General features: G+C 40.4%; 1 protein-coding gene across 2 annotated transcripts in view; it reads right to left on the reverse strand.

Moving 5' to 3' along the window:
• Positions 1 to 27827, reverse strand: part of LRIG1 (leucine rich repeats and immunoglobulin like domains 1) — a 158855-nt gene that overhangs the window by 75950 nt on the left and 55078 nt on the right. For both annotated transcript variants that reach the window (XM_042451930.1, XM_042451929.1), the window contains exons 2-3: positions 25687 to 25758; positions 9212 to 9286 (exon numbers count right to left, since the gene is read on the reverse strand). In XM_042451930.1, the coding sequence (XP_042307864.1) occupies positions 9212 to 9286; positions 25687 to 25758 (147 nt within the window). The remainder of the gene's footprint in view (positions 1 to 9211; positions 9287 to 25686; positions 25759 to 27827) is intronic.

Genomic DNA, 27827 nt, shown 5'->3' on the forward strand with positions numbered 1-27827 from the left:
CGACAGATGGCCATCCAGCCTGTTTAAAGAATGCCAAGGAAGGAGACTCCACTACACTTCAAGGAAGTGTGTTCCACTGTCAAACAGCCCTTACTGTCAGGAAGTTCCTCCTAATGTTGAGGTGGAATCTCTTTTCCTGGAGCTTGCATCCATTGTTTTGGGTCCTATTCTCTGGAGCAGCAAAAACAAGCTTGCTCCCTCTTCAATATGAAATCCCTTCAAATACTTAATCCAGGCTATCATATCACCTCTTAACCTTCTCTTCTCCAGGCTAAACATCCCCAGCTCCCTAAGTCGTTCCTCATAGGGCATGGTTTACAGACCCTTCACCATTTTAGTCGCCCTCCTCTGAACACACTCCAGCTTCTCAACGTGGGACCCAGAACTGGACACAATTTTCCAGGTGAGGCATGACCAAGGCAGAATAGAGTGGCACTATTACTTCCCTTGATCTAGACCAGTGATGGTGAACCTTTTAGAGGCCTAGTGCCCAAACTGCAACCCAAAACCCACTTATTTATTGCTAAGTGCCATGTCCCTCTGGCTTTCTAGTAACAAACTCTGGCAAACTCTGTGCTGGGGTGACGACACATGTGCCCACAGAGAGGGCTGTGAGTGCCACCTCTGGCATGTGTGCCAATAGGTTCGCCATCACTGATCTAGACACTGTACGTCTAATGATGCAGTCAAGAATTGCACTGGCCTTTTTAGCTGCCGCATCACACTGTTGATTCATGTTCAACTTGTGGTCTATTAAGATTACTAAATCCCTTTCACATGTAGTCTTGTACAGCCAGGTGTCACCCATCCTATATCTATGGCATTTCATTTTTCCACCCTAAATGCAGTACCTTACATTTCTTCGTGTTGAAATTCATTTTGTTAACTTTGGTCTAGCTTTCTAATCTATTAAGGTAATTTTGAATCTTGATCCTGTCCTCTAGGGTATTAGCTATTCCTCTCAATTTTGTGTCACCTGCAAATTTGATAAGCATGCTCCCTATTTTTTCATACAAGTCACTGGCTCAGGTCCAAGCTATTTGTCAGACCATATCTCCATGTATGAACCGGCCTGGGCTCTGAGATCCTCAGGAGAGGCCCCTCTTTTTGTCCCACCACCATCAGAAGCACAGTAGGTGGGGATTCGGGCAAAGAAGGTGTTGAGAAGTTCTGCCTTTCTCTGCCCCCTGTTAGCATTTCTCTATCTTCTCCATGCAGTGGTTCTACCATTTCCTTTTTCCCCCCTTTTGCTACGGACATACCACTCAAAAGCCCTTTTTATTGTTCTTAATCTCTGTAACAAGCCCGAACTCATTCTGCGCTTTAGCTTGTCTGACTTTACCCTTACATGTGCTATCTGCTTGAATTCCTCTTTGTTGATTTCCTGCTTTTTCCATTTCTTATACATCTCCCATTGAAAAGTTAACTCAGTTGAAAGTTCTTTAGTCAACCATCCTGGTTTCTTGAGACACTTCCCATTTTTCCTCCTCATTGGAACAGTTTGAAATTGTGAATTCAGTATCCCCTTTTGAGAAACTCCTATCCATCCTGAACTCCCATCTCTTTTAGTACAGTATTCCTTTTGAGTTGTTCTTGTATTCAGCAATCCATCAAAGATGCCGCTCCCCTTTGTGTAGACAGTAAAAACACTGCAACTGTAGAGGAAACAGTAGATTCATGATTCACTTTCGCTTTAAACTGAACAAAAACTGAATATCTTGAACAGGAGAACCTAAGTGCCTCTCTAGTTGCCTGCCTACCATGCTTAGAAATGGACCTTGTATGGGAAGTTCAGGTCATCAAGCACCCACACAATCACAGTGACAGAATTGTATGTTGATTACCTCCTTCCTTAGCCATTTGTAGGAAAGGCAGATGTGAGCACAAGCTGAATGACTGATTACCTCAATTCCATCACAACTGTACTACAGGCAAGACTGAATACTAGAGCTGACCCTTTGATGGTGGCATTAATGAGGAATGATGAAAAACACTTTTAAAAAATGACAGATCCTTCAGATTTGTCTTTGTTTTCTTTGAAATACGAACCAGGAAGAGGGGGGTTGGACAGGAAAAAGAGAAGTGGTCACAGCTGCCAATTTCTGACCTGAATGACAGAGCTTGCAGCTTTCCATATTTTAGCACAATCTTAATGGAAAAATAGGAATGCAGCCAATTTGTCTTGCTCACTTATGTACTCCGTGTACGGGGGGAGGGGGGGGGGGAGAATAAAACAAATATATCAAGGTCACTTCAAAACTGCCCAGATTGCACAGCCTGCAGGAAACAATAAGACAAGATGTCCCAGCATGGAAAGTGTTTACCAGGACTAAAGTTGAGAGCAGGAGCTAATAATGTGAGGGCAGAGAGTTAGGTCACAACATAGACAACTGCACCTTGATGCAATTATCTTATTAGCTTTTCTCTTTTAATAATAGTGTTTGCTTTCACCTCTCTATTGATTTCATTTCAGAAAAAATACCTTAGCACAGTAAACAAACAAATGTACAAACCCACAACTGATAAAGCAACAGTTAAGCATAGTAAGAGAATCACCACATCAGAATATGAAAACGAATGAGGCCTGATCTCGTCAACAATACTTGAGTGATTTTATTTTGTTTACATGTACAGGCTTCTGCAACTGATCACAAGAATAGGGAACATACACAAACACAGCAATCTGTTCCACATCATGTTGTATGGACAATCTACACCTTGCCCTACTATGTGAACCTGCCTTCAGGCTCTATAGACATATTTCTATGTTGATAACCACTCCAACACAATATTTGAGGGGCTGAACAGCAGTTCCTCCATCCATGCATGAGAATAACTGCATTGTTACAGAAGGCTCATACACTTTATTAGACTGCTAAAGGCACACAGAAAGTGCCTTTAGCAGTCTAAACAAAAGCACTTTGATCTGTAAGAGCTTGAGAATGCACTATGAATGGCAAGAACATTTTTTTTTAAAAAAAGGTGGTGGTGGCAGCAGCAACACTGCTGTAAAAATATGCATTCTTCAGGGCCAAAGTTGATAATGAGTGTCTTTCTTCCAAATGGAAAAAGAAAATGTCACAGAGACCAATCGATCTGCTCTTCCTGATAAAAATTGTTAAGATTTCTAAATTCTATATGTATTCTATAAATATTCTATATGTTTCTTGAAATAAATTAAATAAACAGTTCAATTCCTTTCCATCAGTGGTAGCCTTTTCCATAGCTCTCTTGCTGTACCTGAGGCCAATTTCTTATGCCATTAAAGTGCTTTCTTCAATTAAAATTTCTTGTGGTGGTATGGCAGAGCAGTGCAAAAACTTGACTTGCATGGTATACTCTTCAAGGACATTTTTATACCAAGCTGTTCAATGCATTATATACTCCAACTTCCAAGGGGGGGGGGGCAAGGTGTACGTCTGAGCTTAAAGCTGGGCAGACTCTCACCTTCCATGTAAAAAGACATCTCAAGTGAGTGTACTAGTGTATACGGCACAAGGGTCTAGCTGTCTGTAATAGGACTTACTCCAAAATGTCATGGGCAGAGAAACATGCAGAGCCATTTAGGGTCTGCTTTTAAAACTTCTGAAGTAGTATTAACCTCCAGAAATGAACAACCAGTCCTTGCTGAATTACAAATCTACAGTGTTACTGTGGTTCCACAGGAAAAACTTAATAAAAAATGAAGCCATGTCCTTCAAGCAAACCCAGCTGACACGGATCATGCTGTACCATCCATGGCATATTTCAGTATGTTCTTTGCCTGCTTGAGCACCTCCATCTGAAATGCCACCAGCTGCTTCTCTCTTCAAAGTGATTACAGAAGGCAGCAATGATTCCCCTGCCACACACAGAATGAACCAGTATATTGCCATTATAAGATACTATTTAACTATGCCTAGTCTTTTTAAAAATATTTTATTAATTTTTTCTACATACTAAAATACATAATACTACATGTTTCTTATTTGTACATATTTACATCAATATTACTTCCTTTTGTCTTTATCTATTTTGTATACTACACATCAGATTAATGTTACTTTCTTTTCCCAAATTCACATTTAAATGTACTTCACAAGTATATTACTGGTAAATATAAACCCTTTTTGCCTCCTTTTCCATCTTAATATAACCCTATCGATTTTTTTTCCAATTCCATTTTTTTTACATCTTTAAGTGGATTTAGATTTAGTTTAAGGAGTTCTTGAAAATAATACTGGCATGTGTCCCTTTTTCTTCACTCAAATAATTTATCCATGGTTTCTAATCCTGTTCGAATTTCTTTATTGATCTTTTATTTATGTAGCAAGCCAATCTGTCCATTTCCATGCAATCATAGACTTTTAAAACCCATGAGTCCAAATCTGGTACTTGTTCTTGTTTCCACATTGTAGCTAATAAAAGTCTCACTGCACAAATCATATAAAATATTAATTTTCCATATCTTTTTTCTAGATCTTTATCTTCAATCATATTAAGTAGAAACATTTTTGGATCTTTATTTATGTTTATTTTAAGGATTTTTTTGTATCACTTGATGTATTTCTGTCCAATACTGGTTCGCTCTCTTGCATTTCCACCAGCAATGCATCCATATACCAACTTCAGTATTGCATTTCCAACAATTATTTTTACGGTTATGAGATATCCTGGCTATCATGTCTGGAGTTAAGTGCCATCTAAATTGCATTTTTATCAGGTTTTCTTGTACCTCATAATTCTTAGACTATTTCATTCTTTTTTCCAACTCTTTTCCCATTGAGTAAGCTGAATATTTTGACCTAAATCTTGTGCCTATTTAATCATGCAACTTTTAATCGTTTCTTGTTCCAGTTCTTGTTTTAGTAATAGCTGGTAGATTTTTGAAATTTTTCGACTTACTTCTTGTCTTATAATTTTCTCAAATTCTGTTTCTCCTTTTTCAATTTCAATAGTTTCATATCTTGACTAAATCTTTGTTTTATTCTTCTATACAAAAACCAGTTACAATTATATCCTTCTACATGCAATTCTTCTTCTGTTTTAAACATTCTTTGATTGTTAACAATTTTGGTTATATCCTCATAAGTTAACCATTTTTCACACAACAGTTTCTCATTTTTGAAAAGGGCAACTATGGCCTGATTCAGACAGGCCAAAATAAAGCTGCTTCGAGTCACTTTGGAGGTATGCTGTTTAAATGATACATGTGTCCTAAGAGTCCAGAAGCCGCACCAAAGCCACGCTCCAGTCCTATATCTCTCCTCCATTCCATAGGTTGGTAGTTCCTAAATATTGGTCCTCCAGATATTTTAGATTTCAGCTACCAGAATTTCTGACTATTGGTCAAACTGGCTGGGATCTCTGGGAGATGAAGTCCAGAACACCTGGAGAACCAAAGTTTGAGAACCATTGCCATAGCTGTTCTATTACATTTGTCTATAGAGACAGTCAAGAATTTCAAAATGGGGGTCTTCTTCCAGTTCTTCACATGAACAATGATATATCTTTGTGGTATCCTACAGCATATTCATCATTCTTGACAGCTTCTTCTGACTCAGCCCCCTGAAGGAGGAGAGGCTCAAGCTGTCCTTTTATTCTTATTATATTCTTTTAAATGCTTTCATATTTGTTTTAAATTGTTTAAAATTATGTTTTAATAGGACAGCTCCTTTAATTGTTTGTTTGTTTTTTTAAAAAATCTATAATTAGGTTTTTAGTTGTACTTTGTTTTTAAATCTATGCTGTAAACTAGCTTGGATCCATGTGAGGGAAAAGGTGAAATATCAGTTCTGGAGCACCTTTAATTTGTTATCTCTGGAAGCAATCTTGGGGCTCACCTTGGGAGAAAGGTAGCATATACAGGAAGTAAATAATCAAATATAAATAATTAAATATCTCCCTATCAAGTAAAAAAAAATACAGTATGTTGGACAAGAACAAGAGAAATCCAAGTTCAAGTCCCCCCATATGGAAGCATCACAGCTTAGGGACCGAGCACTTTATTAGCATATAGAAGATCCCAGGTTCAACCACTAGTATCTTTAGGTCAGGCTGGGAAATGTGCCCAAACAAACGGTACATCACGGCATACAAGCAACATAGGCAGTACTGAGCTAGGTGGACCAATAGCCCAACAGGGCAAAGGGCAGCTCTTTGTGTTCCACAGCCATGAAACTCACTGGATGACTATGGGCCAATCACTCCTTCTTGTTCATTCCTACTCACAGAGCTGGTGCGAGGATAAAATGTGGGAGCAATTATATCAGACTGGACATTTTACAAAAAGGGCAAGCTACAAAGTAACATAAACCAAGAAAGTAAAACAGAAAAGAAAAGGGCATTTGCTTACTTTACTGGCATGGAAAGGACCACACACTACTTATTAATGAGGTTGGCCTGTCTGCAGACACTAACTGTATCTATAATATAAAGTTATGGCAGATTTATACCACTTTAACTGGCATGGCCCTGTCCTACAGAATCCAGGGATCTATAGTTTGGGGATGTACTTATTTGAACATGTTTGTAGTTTGAACAGAGATAATCTAGCCACAATAGTCTATACACTGGTAACCCCCCAGACCTGACTATTGGAATGTGCTCAACATGGGGTTGCCCTTGAAGAAGACTCAGAAGCTGCAGCAAATGCAAAATGCAATGGTTTAACTGCTGACTGAAATATCATATAGACAGTATGTAATGCCAGTGTTAAAAGAACTGCATTGGCTTCCAATATGTTTCTGGTCTCAATTCAAATGTGCTTGTTATGACATTTAAAGCCCTAAACAGCTTGGGACCATAATACTTAACGGAGCATCCAAAGATTAAGATCCGCTAGGGAGGCCTCCACTGTGTCCCATCAGTGAGGTCAGCACACTGTCAGGACATGAGAGAGGGTCTTCTCAGCTGTGGTACCCCAACTGTGGAAAGCTCTGCCTCATTGGGTCTCATTAATCCAATCCACAGACAGTAATTTATAGTTTTAAAAACTTTTTAAAAATTTAAATTGGTTTTTAACTCATTATACTGTTTAATACCCATACGTTTCAAGCTTATTTCAACTATCTTACTGTTTTAGTCTGTTTAAATGCTATTGTAAGCTGCCCTGAGATCTCTTGATATATGGTGGGGTAGAAGAATATCAGCGCATTTGAAATGTGGTGCTGGAGAAGAGTGCTGAGAATATTGTGGGCAGACAAAAAGACAAAGAAATGGGTCCTTGAATTGATCAAGTTTGAAATCTCCCTGGAAGCCAAGATGATTAAACTGAGGCTGTTGTACTTTGCCCACATCATGAGAAGGCATGACTCATTGGAAAAGACATTAATGCTGGAAAAGATGTAGGTTAGTAGAAAGAAAGGAAGGCTGCATGCCAGACGGCTAAACTAAAGGGCTAAACAGACCGGCGATAAACACCGGCATCGGGGAAGAGTGGGGACATGGCAGCCGCCTGGCCCAACTCCACCTCGATGCTGGCCCAACTCCACCCAGACGGCGGGCGGCATCATGCCATTTCTTTGGCACAGCACTTAAACACACTGAGCCAAAGAAACCTTGAAAACCCACACCTTTTTGCTAGTGCTAATTCATTCATTTTAGTGCCAGCAAAGCACTGGACTGGGGCCGCAGAAATGGTTACCTTTCCCTGCCCTCCCCAGACATTGCTCCCATTAGTGTTCTTGATATTTAAAATAACTATTTGGTGACTGGGGTGACCTGAAACATTGTCTCTTTTACCTATAAGAAGGAGAATCTTGCCAACAAAATTCTAATCCCCTGGGGATCACACCCAGCATCATGATTTTGGCAGCAGCTGACCAGATAATTCTCCCACTGTGCAACTGCAACAAATAGTAATTCTGAGGGATCTGCCCCGCACTCTCAGAACAACAGGGAAATATTTACTTGAATACCCCAGAGTGAAACTGTCAACAACTCACCAGAGAGCCTACACGGCAATAGCTCCAACTTATTGGAATGCACTCCCAGAAGGGATGAGACTCAACCCTACATTGGAAGCCTTTATAAAGGCACTGAAAACCCATCTTTTTCAGTCAGCATATCCTCCCAACTCTATATAGAGATACTACACCCCGATAAGACCAGTGTGCCTAACCAAAACTGATAGTGTGACTGTTGACACATTGCTTTTAAGGGTTTTTAATCTGTATGAAATTTTGATATATTGTATTTTATTGTAATACGTTATAATTTGATATGTAAACTGCTTTGATCTGGAGGAAAGGCGGTACTGTATATAAATAAAAGTTTTATTTATTATTAATTTATATTGCTTTGCAAACCCAGAAGATACCAAATAATCCTGTTTCCTTTACCAAGGAAAGTGAGGCCAAATACCATCTCAGACACTCATCTTGTATATTTTGTATTCCATCTGAACTCTTACACCTCTGCCATTTTTTGTCTAGCAACTTCCCCTGTATTTCCTTCTTGAAACCAGAAACCAAATTTAACTGACGTAATCACTATATTACTGACTAAAAAGCTAGTATACAGTGAGTTCCCCGCTTTCAGCAAAAGGAAAAACTGTTAATATTGTATTTTTTTTTTTAGTTGAGAGAACACTTTTCTATTAACCTCTAGGTCCTCCAGCACAACTGCTGAACATCGAATGACTGTGGAGGACCTAGAGATTCCTAGAGAAAACATAGTAATCAAATACACAAATCATCAAGTTGGCAAAAAAGAAACCAGCAAATCTGGAGGGCCAGATGTATTTCAATCCTGAAAAATCTCTGAGCCAGTTTCTAAGGAACTGACTTGAAAGTACAATTGGCCCTTCTTATAAGCAGATTTTTTATACACGGATTCAAGCATCCACGGTTTGAAAATGTTCAAAAAAAGTATAAATTTCAAATATCAAACCTTGATTTTCCATTTTTTATAAGGGACACCATTTTGCTATGTCATTATATTTAATGGGACTTGAGCATCCGTGGATTTTGTTATACACGGTGGATCTTGGAATCAAATCCCAGCGTATAACAAGGGTCTACTGTAATAGTTCTTCAATTTAATTTGTCTCATCAATGAAAAATGTCAATTCTCTCGCTTCAGATCCTTTCCAGAAAATTCAAACTTTTCTAGAGGGACTGAATATATCAGTTGACTGCACCAAAGCCACGATATGTAACATACATAGAAACCACACAGATTCTTGAAAATAAAAATAAAAATTGGGAAGAATGCTGAAACTGAGACTTACAGGTATAGGGAAGTTATGTAGCCAGAAGCTGCTCCCAGGGAAGGAATGGCTGTCAGTTCATTGTTATGCAGTCTCCTGGAAAAAGCAGAACGAAAAGAAAATTGCTTTAAAAATAATCAACTAAAAAAAACCTAAAAACAAAACAGTACACTAATTTGGCAAGTCTCTCATTGTTGTTTTGCTGCAAGGATGAAGTGTGTTATCTGTCATTAACAACCTGACTTACCTAGAAGTCTGATTATTTGGGGAAATATATTTGTACAGCATTTCCTGTACCTCTGCAACTTTCCAGCCAAGTTTCTGCCAAGAACACTTGTAACAGAAACCCAGCTGCACATTCCATGCCTACTTTAGTTATTGCTAACACATATTTATGGAACAGCAGCATAACTCCAGCTCACCATCAAGGGTGGCCAAAGTACAGACACACGACAAGCATTCAGTTCCCAGAGACATCTGAGTGCAGCACCAAACCCAGTCTTATACATGCCACCCTTCCCCCCTGCTTTTCTTTTGGACACGTTTTAAAGTTGTTGGCACCTCATTGAGGGGCCATTCAGACTACCTTTTGTACCGAATTGTAAACTGGATTAAAAGTGGGAAGTTCCCATTGGCACCGGTTTAAACACATCAGAATTAGGGTCTTGCAACACCTGATCCAGGGCAAATTCCCCTTAGAGCAGTTTTTCCAAAAGTGGATTATTTCCTGTTTCTTTTAGGAAAACCCATTTCTTTTCTGCTGCCAGCAAATGTGAACTTGGCCCCGGTCATGATCGGGTCAAGTTCAGGAGAGGGATTTGGTCAGAGGGAGAGCAGTAGGCAGAACATGCCTCCCCTCTTGCATGGTCGCTTTGCAAGCAGCATTTTTTTCTAGTGTGTGTGTGTGTGTGTGTGTGTGTGTGACAGACTATGCGAATGCTTTGTGTTCCTTTTTAAATTTGGCAAATTGATACAAGTGAATGCTTTTGCTACAATGTGTGAGTGCTTTTGCTGCATATGTGTATGTAAGGAGAGATGGCATTCTGGGGTGGCAATCGGAAAGAAGATGCAGAGATGGCATTCTGAGGTGAGGTATTATTGTTATTATTGTGACAGATTATGTGCATGTTTTGGGCTGGAAGGGAAAAGAACAGGCTGGCATCCAGGAGGGGGGGCAAGGGATTCAGAGGTGGCATTGGGCTGGAAGCGAAGGGAAGGGAAGAGGCTGGCATCTGGGGGGGAGGCAAGGGCTTTGGAGGTGGCATTGGGCTTGAAGGGAAGGGAAGAGGCTCCAAAGAGGAGGAAAGGCTGGGCTGGAAGTAAAGGGGAAGCTAGAGGCTGGCATTCAGAAGGAAGGCTGTGGAACCCCATGACTTTGGGGGAGTCACACTCTCTCAGCCTCAGGGAAATGGCAAATCTCCTCGGAACCAATCTTGCCAAGAAAACCCCAGGATGGGGTCGTTTTAGGGTTGCCATAATCTGTAAAGACCCAAATACACAACACACACACACACACACCCCTGGAGATTTTTAAATTTGAAAAGTTAACAGAATATGTGAACTCTGCAACCAGTTTTTTTTAAAGGAGGGGGAAAGCACCCATTCAATTGGCCAATGGTTATAGGATATGTTACCTTTGACGAAAGCGGAAGTGAATTTGATTGACAACAAAGAAGGCTCCACTTTAAAGCGGTACTGCAAATGTGAACTTCAGAGGGGCAAATTGCATTGATCAAGGTAAAGGGTAGTCAGAACGTCTACCTGGGGAGATTCGGTATGAGGGCAACCAGATATGCCCAGTTCTATCCATAGCAAATGGGCTAGTGAGAATGGGGCCTGAGGTGCTTAACTGCTGAGCAGGAACTGGTAAGAACAGTACTTACAGCCAGTGTATAGACAAGTGACTGACAAGCATTGAGATCACTTAATAGATACCCATTTTAAAGCAAAAAATCCAGGTGCTATCTGATTTCCATCGGGAGAATAAGGTCTTGGGTTTGATTATTGTGCTAAGGATTGTATTCAAGGACTAAACTATCCTTTGGGCCAGTGAAAGAACTGGTACAGTATAACCTTTACAAGTGTTCTACTCTTCATAGTAAAAAAACAAAAACAGTAACACTGACACCAGGCTTTCTTGGGGAGGGATGGGGCCCAGGAGGACCACAGAAAGAAGAGGGATGTATGTATGAAGTGCTTCTGGTTGGGTGGGGGTACAGGGATGAGACTGTGCACTTGCTCTTCATTTCAGTATCAGAATAAAGTCTAGAGTTGGCAGGACTATGTACAGTATCTCTCTTACAGTGTCATGTAAATATGCAACTTGATCCTAGACACTGGCTTCAGCATCCCAAGAATCAGAGCTTTCACATTTAAAGTACTCATCACTGGCTATATAATCCTCCTCACCCACTTTTTAGAAGCCCCATCAATATAAGAGAGACAGAAACACAAGCTTCAGTGGGCAGGATTTAAGCACTGGGCATGAAACCAGGCAAAGTGATGTATTCTGAAGACTGCAGTCGTAAGTCTTTGTAACACTTCCTGTTGAACACAGGACTTACTTCTGAGTAAACATGTGCAGGATTGCACAACATGTTTCTGCTCCCTCTTCCTGATTTTCTTTTAAAGAATTACATTTAATGAATTAACGATTGGGTAACAGGCTTTCTATGCCCTGCCCCAAACCAGCTGCTGCTCAGCTGTACAGCAGGCTGGAAGACTTCAAAACGAGACTGGAAATATTCCAGGGCCCAGAGGGATGTGCTGCAGCATTTTAGGCTCCTGTGTAGCTCTGCAAAGCCATAGCTATCTATTGCCACTGCCATTTTGGAAATCTGGAAGTGATGGTGTGTCATACCTAGTCACATGGGGGGGGGGTACTCAGATGTACCCACCCACACCAGCTCTCAATTTAGCACCCTTCATCCCAGAATGGCACTGTTTTGCCAACATTCAGCATTCACTGTTTATTCAGCTGAAAGCCCTTTGGCTGAAAAATTGCAGGAGAGGGGGGTTACTGAGCTACACTGGACCCTGTACATGGCAGCTCTCAGCCTGAACAATTCCTACCTGCATTCTTTAAGGATGACATCTTTCCCTTACCCACCACCTAATCTTCTCCCCCTTTTACGTCCTTTTTTCCTCCCCCTCTCCATGTTATTTCATCTGAGCATAGGAAAATTATTGCCTGGGGGATTCTGGATTACAACTTCCAGAATCCCCCAGGCAAGCTACAGTCCACAAGAGTAAGTCTGTTCCATCCCTTTCACACTAATGATTGCAGCCTGTTCCAACCTCTCAGCCACATACTGCTATTGTGTGTCTTCAAGTCGTTTCTGACTTACTGAAACCCTAAGACAAACCTATTATAGGGTTTTCTTGGCAAAGTTTGTTCGGAGTAGGTTTGCCAATCCCTTCCTCTGAGACAGAGAATGTGACTTGCCCATGGACAGTCATGCACCATGTATAAAATGGCTACAACAGAAGACACTTCCTTTCTGGGTACAATTCCACCTGTTCTTCATGCAATTAATTTATTTTATGTCTGCTGTATAAGTGAAAAAGGACTGTAGAATATATTAACTCCAATTCTCATGCTCATGTTCCACCACAGGAGATTTGGGTTTGGAGTTTTGAATGAGACCTCAGTTTTGTAAATCTGTATTTTAACTTGTGTTTTTAAAGCAGAATGGTGATGTAATTGTGTTTTACCTTTTGTAAACAATAACATTTTTTAAAAAAGGACTGTAGAGGGATGATGGGATGATCAGAGTCATCTAGACAGCCTGAGAAGTAAGTCATTTTGTGACTGACTAAACCATGTAGCAGCCATTTTATGTGATGCCCGCAACAGTTTTACAGAGTTATACTGTGTCCACAGCAATCAAAGGTTTGGGGTCTTTGAAGCTTAGGACAGTAACTGGAATATCATAAGCCCAGCAGAGAGAAGGGACTCACAGCTTTTACAGCGTCAGCTTTTCTTTGTCCTGTCCCACAACTCTGAAGCTAAATCTTTTAGCAGCGCAGACTGATGGTCCACCAAACACAGTACTAGACCCTCAACCTGGAAGAAGATCTCTGGGATCTCAGGCAGAAGAAATCAGTAAGAGTTGAACCAGAACCTTTTGCTTCCAAAGTATGTGTTCTACCATTGAGCTATTGCCCACTCTCCAAGAAGGAAGAGGGAATAATTACAAGAAATGTTTGTTTGATTGATTGGTTGGTTGAATTTATATCCCACCTATTCCACAAGATAGAATTCAATACAGTTTATGACAATTTTAAAATATTAAGCTAAAATATTAATTTACAGAAGAATTAAGTAACAATGTTGTTTTTAAAAACTCACATGATTTGAAAACAGTTAAAAACATTTAGCATGTTTAAAACATAATAATAAATATGTTAGTATGCTTATTCTGAAAATTATACATAGTTGGCCCTCCATACCCATGGATTATTTATCCCTGGATTCAAAAAACCACGGCTTGAAAATATTCCCAAAAATATAATTTAAAATACCCTAAAGTTTTCTTTGCCATTTTATATAAGGGCCACCAATTGTATTGTGCCAATGTGTTTAATGGGATGAGTATCCACAGACTTTGGTATCCATGGAACCTGAAACAAAACCCCAGCACTGTACTGTACATGTCATAGAAGTCTCTCAGTGTGGACCGCCCCCCCCCCCTCGCCGCCTTGGGTTTGTGTGTGTGCATTCAAGGCACAGAAGGTTCTTTACATACACAACTATATACTAGTGTATCTTTATCTTTGACCTCACTCAAGTCAAGAAACCAGGGCCTGTTACAGACTGCCAAAATAAAGCTGCTTCGGGTCTCTTTGGAGGTATGCTGTTTAAATGATGCATGGGTCCTAAGAGTCCGGAGGTCGCGCCAAAGCCACACTCCATTCCTAAGCACTGGAGGGCAGCTTTGGTGCAGCTTCTGGATTCTTAGGGTGCATGCATAATTTAAATAGCATGCCTCCAAAGAGACCCGAAGCAGCTTTATTTTGGCAGTCTGTAATAGGCCCAAGTGTTGCTGATTAGTGCCTGGCCTAACTCCAAGCTGTTGTCCTGTTAATGTTTTGGCCATGTTCCAAAAATGGCCACAACACTGTGGCAAGGGACTTAACAGCAGCCATTCTTACTGCTGTACTAACAGACTGTGTGACAGACATAGCCTGGACACACAATTTGCCGCTACAACCATTGCAGCAGCAGATACGGTACTGACTTAGAAAAAGAAGCAGAAGCATCACTCCTAAGAAATGAAGGCTGACACAGAGCATGAAATATTCTATATCTTTAGGTAAAGGAAAGAAGCAACTAAGGGATCAACAAACTGTAGGATATTCCTCTGGCATACCATAGGACAGAAAGAAGCCAGAGTTCCTGTTCAGATGGCACAATAAGTAAACCCTTCTGTGGTTTCTTCAGCTACAGTCAAACCTCCTTAATCCATGGATTTCAAGCATCCACGGTTTGAATTTTTTTTTTTAAAGGTAGAAATTCCAAACAGCAAACCTTGATTTTGTCATTTTATATAAAGGACACCATTTTGCTGTGCCATTGCATGTAATGGGACTTGAACGTCCACAGATTTTGTTATCCACAGGAGTTCCTGGAACCAAACCCTAGTATGTAACAAGGGCCCACTGTACCAGCTTGCTGCCTTGTTTACAATATCCCAGAACTTAAAGGAACCCTGGCATATTGTAACATCAAAACATATGCTACCAATATTTAATTTCCATTACTAAAAACCAGAACTGTGAAAAAGTCTGGATACAAACAAATCCAAACTAGAACTATTTTTTTAAAAAAATGCCAAGCAAGCATGCAGACATTTCAATAGGCAACTCTTTTCTAAGGAGAAAAATAGAGGGTGGAAGAGAGGAGATGTTAATAAGGAAGCTTTACTACTTTCTATTCCACTACTATGCTATCAGGTTCAGGAGCAAACCCTCTCAGTTGCAGAATGTCTGAATTCTGGCACTGAGTGAAAGCTGATCTGGGTCACATAGCATGCTCCCTTCTTGGTTTAAAGAGCCCTTGTTTGTATGTTGAATTAGTCAATTAATTACCATAATAACAGTTGCTTGTCTGGCAGCTTGAAAACTGCCTAATTTCCTGGCCTTCTTGCTTGGCCTTCACCCTCACACCAGCAATTAAATGCGGAGGGGGGGGGGGGAGCAGAGAAAGACTGCTACTTCCTGCCTCTGAACGTGATAGTGCTTCTAAATCAAATAAGGAAAATTGATGTCATTCATTAACCCTTTATATTTTCAGAAAAAAACATGATTTTAAAATCATTTATTTATTTAGATAGATTTAGATTTTAGTTCTTTATTTAAAGGAAAGAAGCAGGAGGGGGAAAAACATCAAAGGACTGAACATTCAACTCTATTTTCCCCCGATCTCTTTAAAATTAAAGTAGATTCCACATACAGCAGGTTGTTTGTTTATTTTGACTACATCCCATACAAGTCCAACTTAGAGGAGATCCAATGAAACGAACAGAACTTGTTAGCCACAACTAATTTAAGCCAATTTATTTTATTTCAATGAGTTAATCCTAGGTAGCACTAACAGAGGATTTAGACCTTTCTTCTTCAAAGATAAAAAGCACAAGCAACAGCTTAACAATTATATTTATCTAGTATAATTCCTATCTGTGGCAACCACTTAGCAGCACCAACCCATAATAGGCAGTTTTCTGCAAAAAGAATTTCTGATTTCAACCCCCCCTCCCAAACAAGCAAAATGGTTCCTGAAACAATACAGATGGAAAACATTGCAGTATAAAGACATGCAAGTGATTCAACAGAATCCTAGGTGTCCTAAAAATCTGTGCATAAGAGCAACAGGGATTTGTATTCATGACTAATTTGAGCAAATATATACACCTCATGATAGCCTCATGAAACTGGAATAAGCCCTCTCTTCAAAACATTTGTCACATATGAAAATCCCAAGGAAAGTACAGAGTGGCTTGAACTGCAGAATCACTTTTCACAAATAGCCTGAAGAATATTTTGCAGATCATAGGTTGCCACCAGCTAAGATATCTCTTGTGAGAGAAAACATAAGACACTGTACACATAAAGTTCCTCTCTTCACAGGAATCTTTCTCACTCTTTTCTATGAACAGGGCCAGCTCCATACATACCAAGGAACAGACACACAGTCAAAACAGATAGCTAAATCTATATGTAATGAAGCTCCATATGAAATGGAAGAGCATTAGTGGGACTTTTGATTATAATTAATGTTTTCATTTGGAAAGGTTTTCCTGGTACTCATTACAAAAGCACAAGACACTTTAGCTTCACCAAATCACAGGGCTATAGGGCTCTATCCCATTTTAATTATCAACATCTGGTTCTTTCCAACCACAGTTTGAAAGCAGAGAGATTCGAAACAAGGTCAAATCTGAACAGCTAGCTCTTGGTTTTTTATTTTGTTTCTGAAAGATATTTGCTGTTTGCCTGTGTTGGGTAAGATATTCTGGCATCTTGTCTGGAGCTTCCCTCAAAACAGGCAAAGGTGACCACTCTCTGGTTGAAAGCTCCCTTTCTATGCTTTGATCATACTACTCTGTGTGGTGAGGAGAGCAGAATGGCACTCAATATAAAATATTTACAGCCCAGTTGCCAGGCTAATGTCGTGTTGAAATGGATCCTGCTCAAAAATAGCACAGTTCTCTTCAGGATTGACAAAAAGGCACTTTGAATTTATTTTATTTTTTAAAAGGGAGATGTTTAGCAAACAAACTTTACCACTCATTTCTTATGAAAACAACAGCAGAAAATTATATATTTATATACATATACACTGTATGTTTGTCCAGTCTATGAAATAGAATACCATCCCTGACTAGATAGTAGGAACATGAGTTCTTTTCCCTACAACTACATGCTATATTTGTGTGTGCACACCTTCAATTCATCTGCTGACTTATAGCAACCCCATAAATTTCACAGGGTTTTCTTAAGCAAGGAATACTCAGATGTGGTTTTGCCAGTTTCTTCCTCAGAAATATAGCCTGCAGCACCTGGTACTCATTGGCAGTCTCTCATCCAAGTACTAACTAGAATGGATTATGCTTCACTTCTATGCAGAGCCCTGGTGACGAAGTGGTCAAATGCCTGTACTGCAGCCACGCACTCAAAAACCATGAGATGGTGAAAATACCAGCCAGGGTGCAGGCTTGACTCAAGCTTGCATCCTTCTGATGTTGCTAAAATAAGTACTGTACCCAACTTGTTGGGGGCAATTAGCTTACAGTTGTAAACCGCTTAGAGACTGCTTAGGGTATGAAGCGGTATGTAAATGAAGCTGCTATTACTATCAGACAGAATTTTGTATCATTAGGGTATTTAGGCAGGGAGACACTGTGACAAATAGTAACTCTTTAGGCCCTTACACAATAATAGCACTATGTCTCTTCTTCAAATGCCATGGCAACACATACAAAATTCTGGGTTTTGCAGTTTGGCAAGGCCCTCTGGCTGAGAATTTTAAATATTCTTACTTGAACTGCCAATCCCAAGAATGGAATATTGACGGTTGAAGTGGAATCACTGTGCTATAATCATGTACAGTGCGCCCGCGTCATACATAACTCCATCAGGACTAGCCTGGAAGAAGGAAGAGCCCTCCCTCCAATCCATCTGCCTTGGTCCAGGCCTCAGAGGGAGAGAAGAACCACTGGACCTCATCCCCTTTCCCTCCACCATTCCCTTCTCCTTTTGTTTCGTATCTTTTAGATTGTAAGTCTGAGAGCAGGGAACTGTCTGATTAAAAACAATAATTGTAAGCCGCCCTGAGAGCCATTAGGGCTGAAGGGCGGGATATAAATACCTAAATAAATAAAATAAAATTATATGCTGCTTTCCGCATACGCACCCACGTATGACGCGGGTGCACTGTACATGATTATAGCACTATGATTCCACTTCAACTGTCAATATTGTATACTTGTAACGGAGCTTGAGCATACGCGCTTTTTGTTATGTGTGTGGGGGGTCCGGAACGGATCCCCCCCCATAAAACAAGGACACACTGTACTGTGAAATACACCCTTGCACCAATTCTCCATCTTTCTGATATGTTCAGTGATCCTGAACATGCAGAAAAGGGCATCACACATGAACCGAGGTTTATAGCAACTCCCCTATGAGGAAAGGCTAAAACATTAGGAGATATTTAGCCTAGAACTAACAGAAGAGATGGAGGACCTGTATTAAAATTATGGAAGCCACAGAATGCATGGAGATGGTTTTCTCCTTTTCTCATAACAATAATATCTGGGGTCATCCAGTGCAGATGAGCAGCGTGAGATTTGCGACAGAGAAGCACACAACAGATAAACAGAGATGGGCACAGCATACAGCCAACCAACACAATTCACTATCACAAGTTATAGCAATACCATCAACCAGGATGGCCTTAAAAGGGAATTTGACAAATAAAGGACAGACAATTTATTTTATTTACTAAAATATGTATATCCCACCCTATCCCTGAATGACCAACTAAACAATGTCTACTATGTAGACAAGCCCTCCCTTCATCCACCATCTTGAGGGGGAGAGAGGCAGGCTAGCTCCAACTGCCTGCCTGGAAGAAGAAGAGCCCTCCCTCCAGTCCATCTGCCTTGATCCATGCCTCAGAGGGAGAGAAGAATGCTGAACCTGATCCCCTCCTCCTCACCATTCCCTTCTCCTTTTGTGTTGTGTCTTTTAGATTGTAAGCCTGAGGGCAGGGTTATTATTCCCTCTGTTGTAAACTGCCCAGATTCCCAGTGATTGGGTGGTATATAAATAAATCTTATTATTATTATTAGTAGTAGTAGTAGTCATGACTGCTCTATATTCCCTCCAGTATTACAGACTGTACGCCTCTCAGTATGAGTAGCTGGAAACATGAGCAGGCAGGTGATATCAAGGCTAGATAAAATTGGCTGGGCATAGTTCCAAAAACAGGGGCCCCTTTGTGCACAGGTGTGAACTGTTCCAGCAGTGGTGGAATAGAAATTAAGTGAAGAAATGGTAATCAAAATGAGAAGTACAAGCAGCCCACAAGTCTTGTACGTGAAGCCATTTCCAGCCCTGCAACTTCAGTGAGACTACCATCTCATGCATTTTACTTAGGTATTCAATTAACATAAAAATGATGATGACAACAGAAATATCATGAGATTCAGAAAATTGGCTGCAAAAGAAGATGAAGCAAGTGTGTGTGTCTGTGTATTCCTTTTAGCACCGGGCCCCTAGCCTAGCGTAGAGCAATTATACCAGATGAGCCTTAATAATCTAGCTCTGGGTGCCATTGCGCTCGTGTCATGTTTGTTTTATAGTTTATAGCAAAGCCTTTGATTGTATCGATCATGAAAAGCTAAGGAAGACTCTCAAAGACATAGGAGTGCCAATACACTTGATAGTTCTGATGAGAAAGCTATACCCAGGACAAGAGGCCACTGTTAGAACAGAACAAGGAAAAACAGACTGGTTCTCAATTGGCAAAGGAGTCAAGCATTTTATCGCTCTACTTGTTCAACTGGTACACAGAAGCCATCATGTGAAGAACAGGGTCAAACATAGAAGGAGGAATAAAGATAGGAGGAAGGAACATCAAAAGTCTAAGATGTGTGGATGACACAGTACTACCAGTGGAAAACATAATGAACTTGAAACAATCACCGAGAAAGATCAAGAAAGAAAGTGCAAAGGGGTGTGTGCCATCAAAACACCACGCCCCTGAGCCACCCGGAAGCTAGCTTTTCCAGCCAATCTCTTGGGGTCTCCATGAGTCAAGGTCGACTCGAGGGCAGTAAACAACAACAACAACATCAACAACAATATGCTTGTTGACTTCCCAGAGATATCTGGTTGGCCACAGTGGGAAGACAATGCTACACTAGATATGCCCTTTAGCCTAATCCAGTATAGCTCTCATTACGTACTTATGTAAACTTTACCATGGCATCATTACATTGTGAATTTCCTACTACCTATTTTCCACTCACTAGGGGATGCCACTTTCAGCAGAAACAACATGCCACTGCAATCTGTAGTAGCAGCATTATATCCCATAGGCGGTGCTAGATGTTTGCTTCACTCAGCTACAGCAGCAATTCAGCCTTGTACTGACACTATCTGGGAATACTATCTAGGAAGAAAGAGAATTATGTTTTATCAATATGTAAGAACGCTCCATTATCATGGAGTTAATTATAGAGAGATGCAAGGATCTGTGAAATGGCAGGAAGTTGTGGATTCACACCAAGCACTACGCTTGGACTCCTGCCACTTCACAAATCCTTGCCTCTCTCTCCAGCCACACCTCTCACCAGCCTCTCATCTCTCACCTCTCTCTCTAGCCTTGCAAATACAGTAAGTACGTAGTATGCTACTTGTATTCCAATATACAAATCCAAAATGTTTCAAAATTAAAGGGTCATGTAGGCATTCAAATGTTTCGGGTTTGGGAAGTTTTCAAATTTCTGGATTAGGGACGTTCAGCCTCTATAGGGTGAGGGCTAGCAGCCCAAATGTGACTGATGAAGTCATGCATGCATTTGGCACATAATCTTTTATAAGCACTAAACAGTGTGTTGCAGTGGTTTCACTGTTGGACTAGGACTAGACAAGACCAGCGTTTGAGTCCCACTCCACCACAGAAATCCAGTGGGTGAACAATGCCACAGCACAATCACTCAACCTAAAAGGAAGGAAGTGGCAAACCTCCACTGAATGAATGTTGCCAAGAAGACCCTATGATAGTATTGCCTTTAGTCAGGGCCAATTTAAAGGCATACACAGACAAATATTGATATTCTGTTCTAATCAAGGTATATAGAAGATTAATGTCTCATTTGTTGAAGACCACATTGCAAAGTTATCCAGAATTAAATTAGCACAGATCTCTCTCGCTGTCACACACAAACACACCCTTATGTTTAGTATTAAAAGATATAAACTGATAGTTTCTGGGCTTCTTTCAAAGAGTCAGCTCTTCCATTTAGAGCCTCAAAACACTTGCAACCAAGGCTGGTCAGGGGTAGCAGCTTTACAGTGGTAGCAAAGGGGCTCTACAGACCACTCCTAAGGGGCAGCTCTTTTCTCGCCAGATCAGGGCCATGGCAACCGCATGCTGAGACCCCGATATGGCCTTTCAAGGGTGTGGAAAGGAGCTGCAAAAAGCAGGTCCTTTTTGCACCCTCAAAAGGGCACTATAGCCGCCGCAGCGTGGCTATACAGCGCTCCTTCGCTGCTGCTGGAGGAGCGCCATGACAGCATGCGCCATGTGGAGTGCATCATCTGGATGTGACACCCCGACTGTGCCCCAGGCCGTCTTTTCAGGCCACTCTGTACAGGGCCATGACGTCCCTTTTGGAAATGTTGCCATCACCAACCTACGATGATCCTAAGAATAATCTCAGGAGCTAATGTGAGTTTTTTAAAAAAAATCTTGATAGATTTTCACTGAATTGTCTCAGCTGAACTTCTCACTTAAGTTCAAAACAAAATGTTCTGAAGAGGTAATTTTGAAGTAAGGGAGTTACTCTGTATTATAGGCAGATTCTTGTTGCCAATTGTGAGAGTCCCAAATCTCAGCAAAACAAGTCACCATTTAAGATATAATAAGAAATATAACATTACCAAAATATACTCAACTATAAGTTGACCTCATGTATAAATCAAGGGCAAGATTTGAAGGCAAAATTATAGATTTTGATATGACCCTTGGATAAGTTGAGAATAAAACTTAGGGACATGCAACAAGGGATCTAAATCAGTGGTTCTCAACCTTTGGGCCTCCAGATGTTTTGGACTTCAATCCCCAAAAGTCCCAGGGAGTATGCTCATTGTTCAAGAATTCTGGGAGTTGAAGTCTCAAAAATCTAGAGGACCAAACTGATCTAAATGATGAGGCAAAGGAAAACAATGCCAAAGATCCTATAAAATTATGGCAGGAATAACTGTTTTGGCTCATGCTAAAGGCTTGATGGAAGAGAGAGTAGAGGGAGGTCAGTTCTTCCAGGACAGATCGCACCCTTTTCTTTCACGAGGGGATGGTTGCATTTTTAATAAGAGTTAAACTATAGTATTTACATTGACCTGTGAATAAGTTGACCTAGGTTTTTGGGATCAATTTTTTGACTAACATTTCTAGACTTGTATACACACACACAGTATATTATTTACTATTCTGCATATTTATTTATGTTCCACATTTTCCACAGCTCTAAAACTCAAAATAGCTTACAAAATTTAAAACAGACATAGAAACATTACTATAACAAAAGCCAATTAAAAGCATATCTATTTAAAACAAAGAAACAAACATGGACAATATAGTACATTATTAAAATATTTTCCTGAACAATAAATGCTGGAAATTTTACACAAAAAATCTAAGAAATAGAATGCTAATGTTCTGTGAACACAGATTGTCCAAGGTGAAGACAACTCTATTTTTTGATCATCTTGTTCATTTGAACTCATCATTTACAATACTAATAAAATGCATTTGAACAGTTAGTTCAGTCCATTGTAATGTCATATTGAAATAGAAAGTGAGATATTCACAATTAAATTCTTAAGAGTGAAACTGCTAATTTAACTAGTATTTTAGCACACACAGATCTTCCCTTTCACTCATTTCCTGCACAACAATGTCTAGGCCAGGGGTTCCCAACCTGGGGGTCACCAGGTTGGGAATCCCCCCGCCTCCCGCCTCCCCTTCTGCCCGCGGGTGCCGGTGCTGGAGCAGGCATCGCGCGGGGAAAAGGGGAAGGGGGTGGGGCTCCCTCCTTTCCCTTCTCCCTGCAAGTGCCCGCGCTGGCAAGGCACGCGCAAGGAGGAAGGGAATGGAGGCGGGGCTGCCTCCTCCTCTTCCTTCCTTCCTGCGAGTGCAAGCACCCACGTGGAGGAAGGGAATGGAAGCGGGGCCGCCTCCTCCTCTCCCTTCCTTCCCGCGGGTGCAAGACTGAGCAATCCTCTTATCAGTCAAGCCAAACTGTTTGGAGACGTGGAAACATGACATAACTGGCAATGTTAGTCTGGCATAGAATGATTCAAGTTTGCTGATGAAGACCAACTAAGGGTCAAAACGGCCTCAAAGCACTCCGGAGGTAGCCGTCCTGACAAAAATAATTTTCACCATTAAAAAGGTAGAATCAATGAAGGACTCTGCTACCTGTGAAGACCACATGCCATATTTTCATGCCTCATTGCTGCAAGCACCAATGATGATTTTTTCAGTTTGATTGATGGGACTGGGTTGCTGCAGCTTTATTACATGGACTTGGATCATTAGAGACAATTACAAGGATACAGTACAGTGTTACATATGCATATACAGTTGCTCTAATGTGTGTTATGAAGAGACAATATTGTCAATACAAATGTATATGTTTTGGTAAATGAGACACGTCTCTGTTGTAATTATCTAATCATCCACATACAATAATTGTTGTTCTCCTCCTTTTTGGACTATTACAGTGTAAGCTTGCTGTTCTTTGTTTGTGTTTACTAACCGCTGGTCTGGGCCAACTCTTCAGCCTCCACTGAATCAATGTTAAATCATGTAAATGATGACTTACCCATTGATTCAAGGAGCCCTGGTGGCACAGTGGTTAAATGCCTGTACTGCAACCAGTCACTCAAAACCAGAAGGTTGCGAGTTGATTAACTAGCCAGGGCTCAAGCTCGACTCAGGCTTGCATCCTTCTGAGGTCGCTAAAATGAGTACCCAGTTTGTTGGAAGCAATTAGCTTACAGTTGTAAACTGCTTAGAGACTGCTTAGTTCTGTATAAAGTGGTATATAAATGAAGCTGTTATTCCTACTGCTATTCGATGGGTCTGCTCTAGTTAGGACTAGCAACTGAAGTTAGGTCATAGGTTAATAACCACTAGAGGGGGAAAAAATATATAGAATACAAAATGTCAGCAAAGATCAAAGCAAATGTATGTACTTAGCTGACTACTGCTTATTATTAAAGTTATGGTTATTTTAGAATGGTCAGTTGCTTTACAGTTTTGCAGATAGAGGCTTAACATGACCCATGTTCTGTGATGTCTGTAAGTTACTATATTTTTTTTTAAAGTTTTCCCTCATAGACAGCACCTTACAAGGGGTCACCTCATCAGTCATAAAAGTCCTGCAGACTTGTAAAAAGTGATCCCTACCTTAAAATCCACGATTCTAGGAACAAACTGCCTTTCTGATTCATTTATTCAAGTAAAATTTACATTGACAGTTGAAGTGTGTGCAATGTGGGAGAGTATGCTTTACAGTTCAATAACCGATATGTATTTCTCTTCTTTTTGTACGCTGCATATCTGCTAACAAACACCAAAAGGTTTCAATTATGTGTTTGAACCACTCTGAGAGGCACTGGCCAAAAGTCTTTGGAATAAATAAAAGTCAAGCCTTGCACGCCAATGCAATGCAATGCAAAATACATAGCTAAAATTCTAAAGTAAATCAGAATAAAGAGACACAGGACAACACATTATACAAAATTAGACCACTGGTCCATCTTCTTGACCAACACTGTCACTTCTATTTTTTTGTGGGTTTTCGGGCCATGTGGCTGTGTTCTGGGAGAGTTTATCCGTGACGTATCGCCTGCATCTGTGGCTGGCATCTTCAGAGAAAATGTAGGTGAAACGTCATGAATAAACTCTTCCAGAACACAGCCACATAGCCTGAAAAACCCACAAAAAACTATTGATGTCTGCCATGAAAGCTTTCGACTTCACACTGTCACCTCTGCTGTGCTATGAGGGAAAGAATTTCCTGAACATGTATTTGTACTACCTCATTGCAACATAAATTATTAAAATATTGAGGAAATTATTATATTCACATTCCATGTAAACACAGCTTGAGAGTGATATAAAATTGTTGTTTTAGCACAACCAATGTCCATCCAATTTCTCCTCACTGTGTTAAAGCCAAAATCTCCACCTTTTCTTTTGGGCTAGCAAAGAAAATGTAGGAGGGGCACAAGTTAGGCATTTTGCAGTTCAGTACACTACACCTTTGTTTCCTGAGAGATCGGGAAAGCATCAGGTGTCACAGCTGAGTCAACTCCTCCTTCCCGGAAGAAAGTGTATCCATGGAGGCAGGTGTGCTTACCTGAACTATGCTGGCTCTAATTCCAGCTACAAAGTGCAGAGGCAGAGAGACAAGGACAAAGAAGCAGTCAAACACTAATGATTTCCAATAAGTGTACTACAGTTTAATTGAGATGTTGTGTTTTACTAATTGACTGTTTAATTGAAAAAAGGAAAAAAATGCACAGGTACCATAATGAAAGAAAAACAATTGCTCAGATTTAATATGATGCAAGTTAGCAATAAAATGGGGACATGCCATGGGAAACTGTATACATTTTCCTATAGACAACCCAGCCAGAATGGAAGTGAAATGAAGAGAAACTGAGATTAAAACCCTTTTGAGAGAAATACTTACACTTCCCGTAGATTTGGCAGCTTTGCAAATGCAGAAGAATCAATCTCTGTCAACTTATTGTGGCTCAGGTTCCTGTTAAAAACAAGAGACAGAAGGATCAGCATGAGGCAATCACTGCACTCAGCAGAATTTGGCAGTCTTAATTATGAGATTGCACTGCAAGGGGAATTACTGTATAAAATAAGTGTGAGTACAACAAGAAATAAAAACATATAAGATGTTAATACATATTATACATACATTATTACATACACATAATGTTTATATATTGGTCTTTCTAGAGAAACTAGAAAAGGCTGTTATAATTATTTTAAAGAGCCTCAACACCTAAATGTAACTGTAAATAGGTTTTTAAGATGTCCTTATGGTGCTTCTGCACCACATAGTTGTATCAGTTTTTATATCATTACAACTGTCATGGTGCAGTTGCTTATCTATAAAAGGACCTGTCATTCCATTATCACCATGCTTTCCTAGATGCCCACTCCAAGTGTATAATCTGTTTTCCAAATCAGCCTTCCTATGTGTGTAGAATCATAGAATCATAGAGTTGGAAGAGACCGCATGGGTCATCCAGTCCAATCCCCTGCCATGCAGGAAATCCAAATCAAAGCATCCCTGACAGATGGCCATCCAGCCTCTGTTTGGAGACCTCTAAGGAAGGAGACTCCACCACACGCCGAGGGAGTTTGTTCCACTGTCGAACAGCCTTTACTGTCAGGAAGTTTTTCCTAATGTTGAGGTGGAATCTCTTTTCCTGGAGCTTGCATCCCTCCTCAGTATGAGCAAACTTGTTTTCTGCTGCTCCAGAGACTAGGACCCAGAGCAACGGATGCAAGCTGCAGGAAAAGAGATTCCACCTCAACATTAGGAGGAACTTCCTGACAGTAAGGGCTGTTCGACAGTGGAACACACTTCCTCGGAGTGTAGTGGAGTCTCCCTCCTTGGAGGTCTTCAAACAGAGGCTGGATGGCCATCTGTCGGGGATGCTTTGATCTGGATTTCCTGCATGGCAGGGGGTTGGACTGGATGGCCCTTGTGGTCTCTTCCAACTCTATGATTCTATGGTTTCCAGACCACCATTTTAGTCACCCTCCTTTGGATACGCTCCAGTTTTTCAACATCCTTTAAAAATTTTAAAATCCTTTCTGTAGGGTGCAGCCATGACAATTAAAGTGATATGAAATGTATTTTAAGTGTTTAGCACAGAAGCACCCCAGGTATCATGAACACCTATTTGTATGTTTGGAAGTCCAAATATATAGGCCTAAATCCAGGTGCTAGCCCTAACCGCAATAGACTTATTTAATCTATGGGGAATTGTTTAAGTCAATACTTTATGTAAGTTTCATTAATTCAGTGGGTCTACTTTTGATGGGAGTTGTTACCCAGCTTGAATAGCTGCTATTACTAAAGTCATTAATGTTTACTTCATTCTGTAGGTATCTTATTTTCCTAAGGTTTCATAAGACACTTTGTTGCTGTAACAGACCAACATGGCTAACATTTTGAAAAATCAAACTTCTGTGGACTCAGGCATTAGTAAAACAAACCAGAATGACATAAAGAGATAAACAACTAAACAAGTTACCTTCAAAACCTTATCAACTAAAAAACTACCAAGGTGTTGATCCACAGAATGAGATACAAAGTAAGCCAAAGCAATATATTTTATCTGGCCTAGTATTTACAACCTCAACTTTACTTTGCATTTCTGCTTTCATGATGATACCTTATCAAGCATGGCAAACAAGAACCTCTTACCCTACTTTTAAAATACACTTCTCAAATGCACTACTGTGCTGTTTTTAACGTATAAAAGCAAGGCCTTCTAAAATATAGCTTCCACTTTGCAACGGAAAATCCACCACAGCTGCCTTGGAAGCTGGGATCATGGCTACTTTTTGTGAGACCCCAAATTCAAAGGGACCCCATCCATTATCCCTTGCACCCCCCCACTGTCACCTGGCTTTCAAGATTGCTGTTTAATTGCTGCTAGAAGTAGCTATGCTTTTAAATAACTGTAGGGAAAAAGGCGGGGGGGGGGGGTGTGTGTTAACCTGACAAACCTTTCCCATCTAGCTCTATATTCCTCTCTAGGTTGTAAATGGCAGTTTTAAATATTCCAATCCCCGCTTGGC

The sequence above is a fragment of the Sceloporus undulatus genome, chromosome 2 (assembly GCF_019175285.1).
Source record: "Sceloporus undulatus isolate JIND9_A2432 ecotype Alabama chromosome 2, SceUnd_v1.1, whole genome shotgun sequence".
Taxonomy (NCBI): Eukaryota; Metazoa; Chordata; class Lepidosauria; order Squamata; family Phrynosomatidae; genus Sceloporus; species Sceloporus undulatus.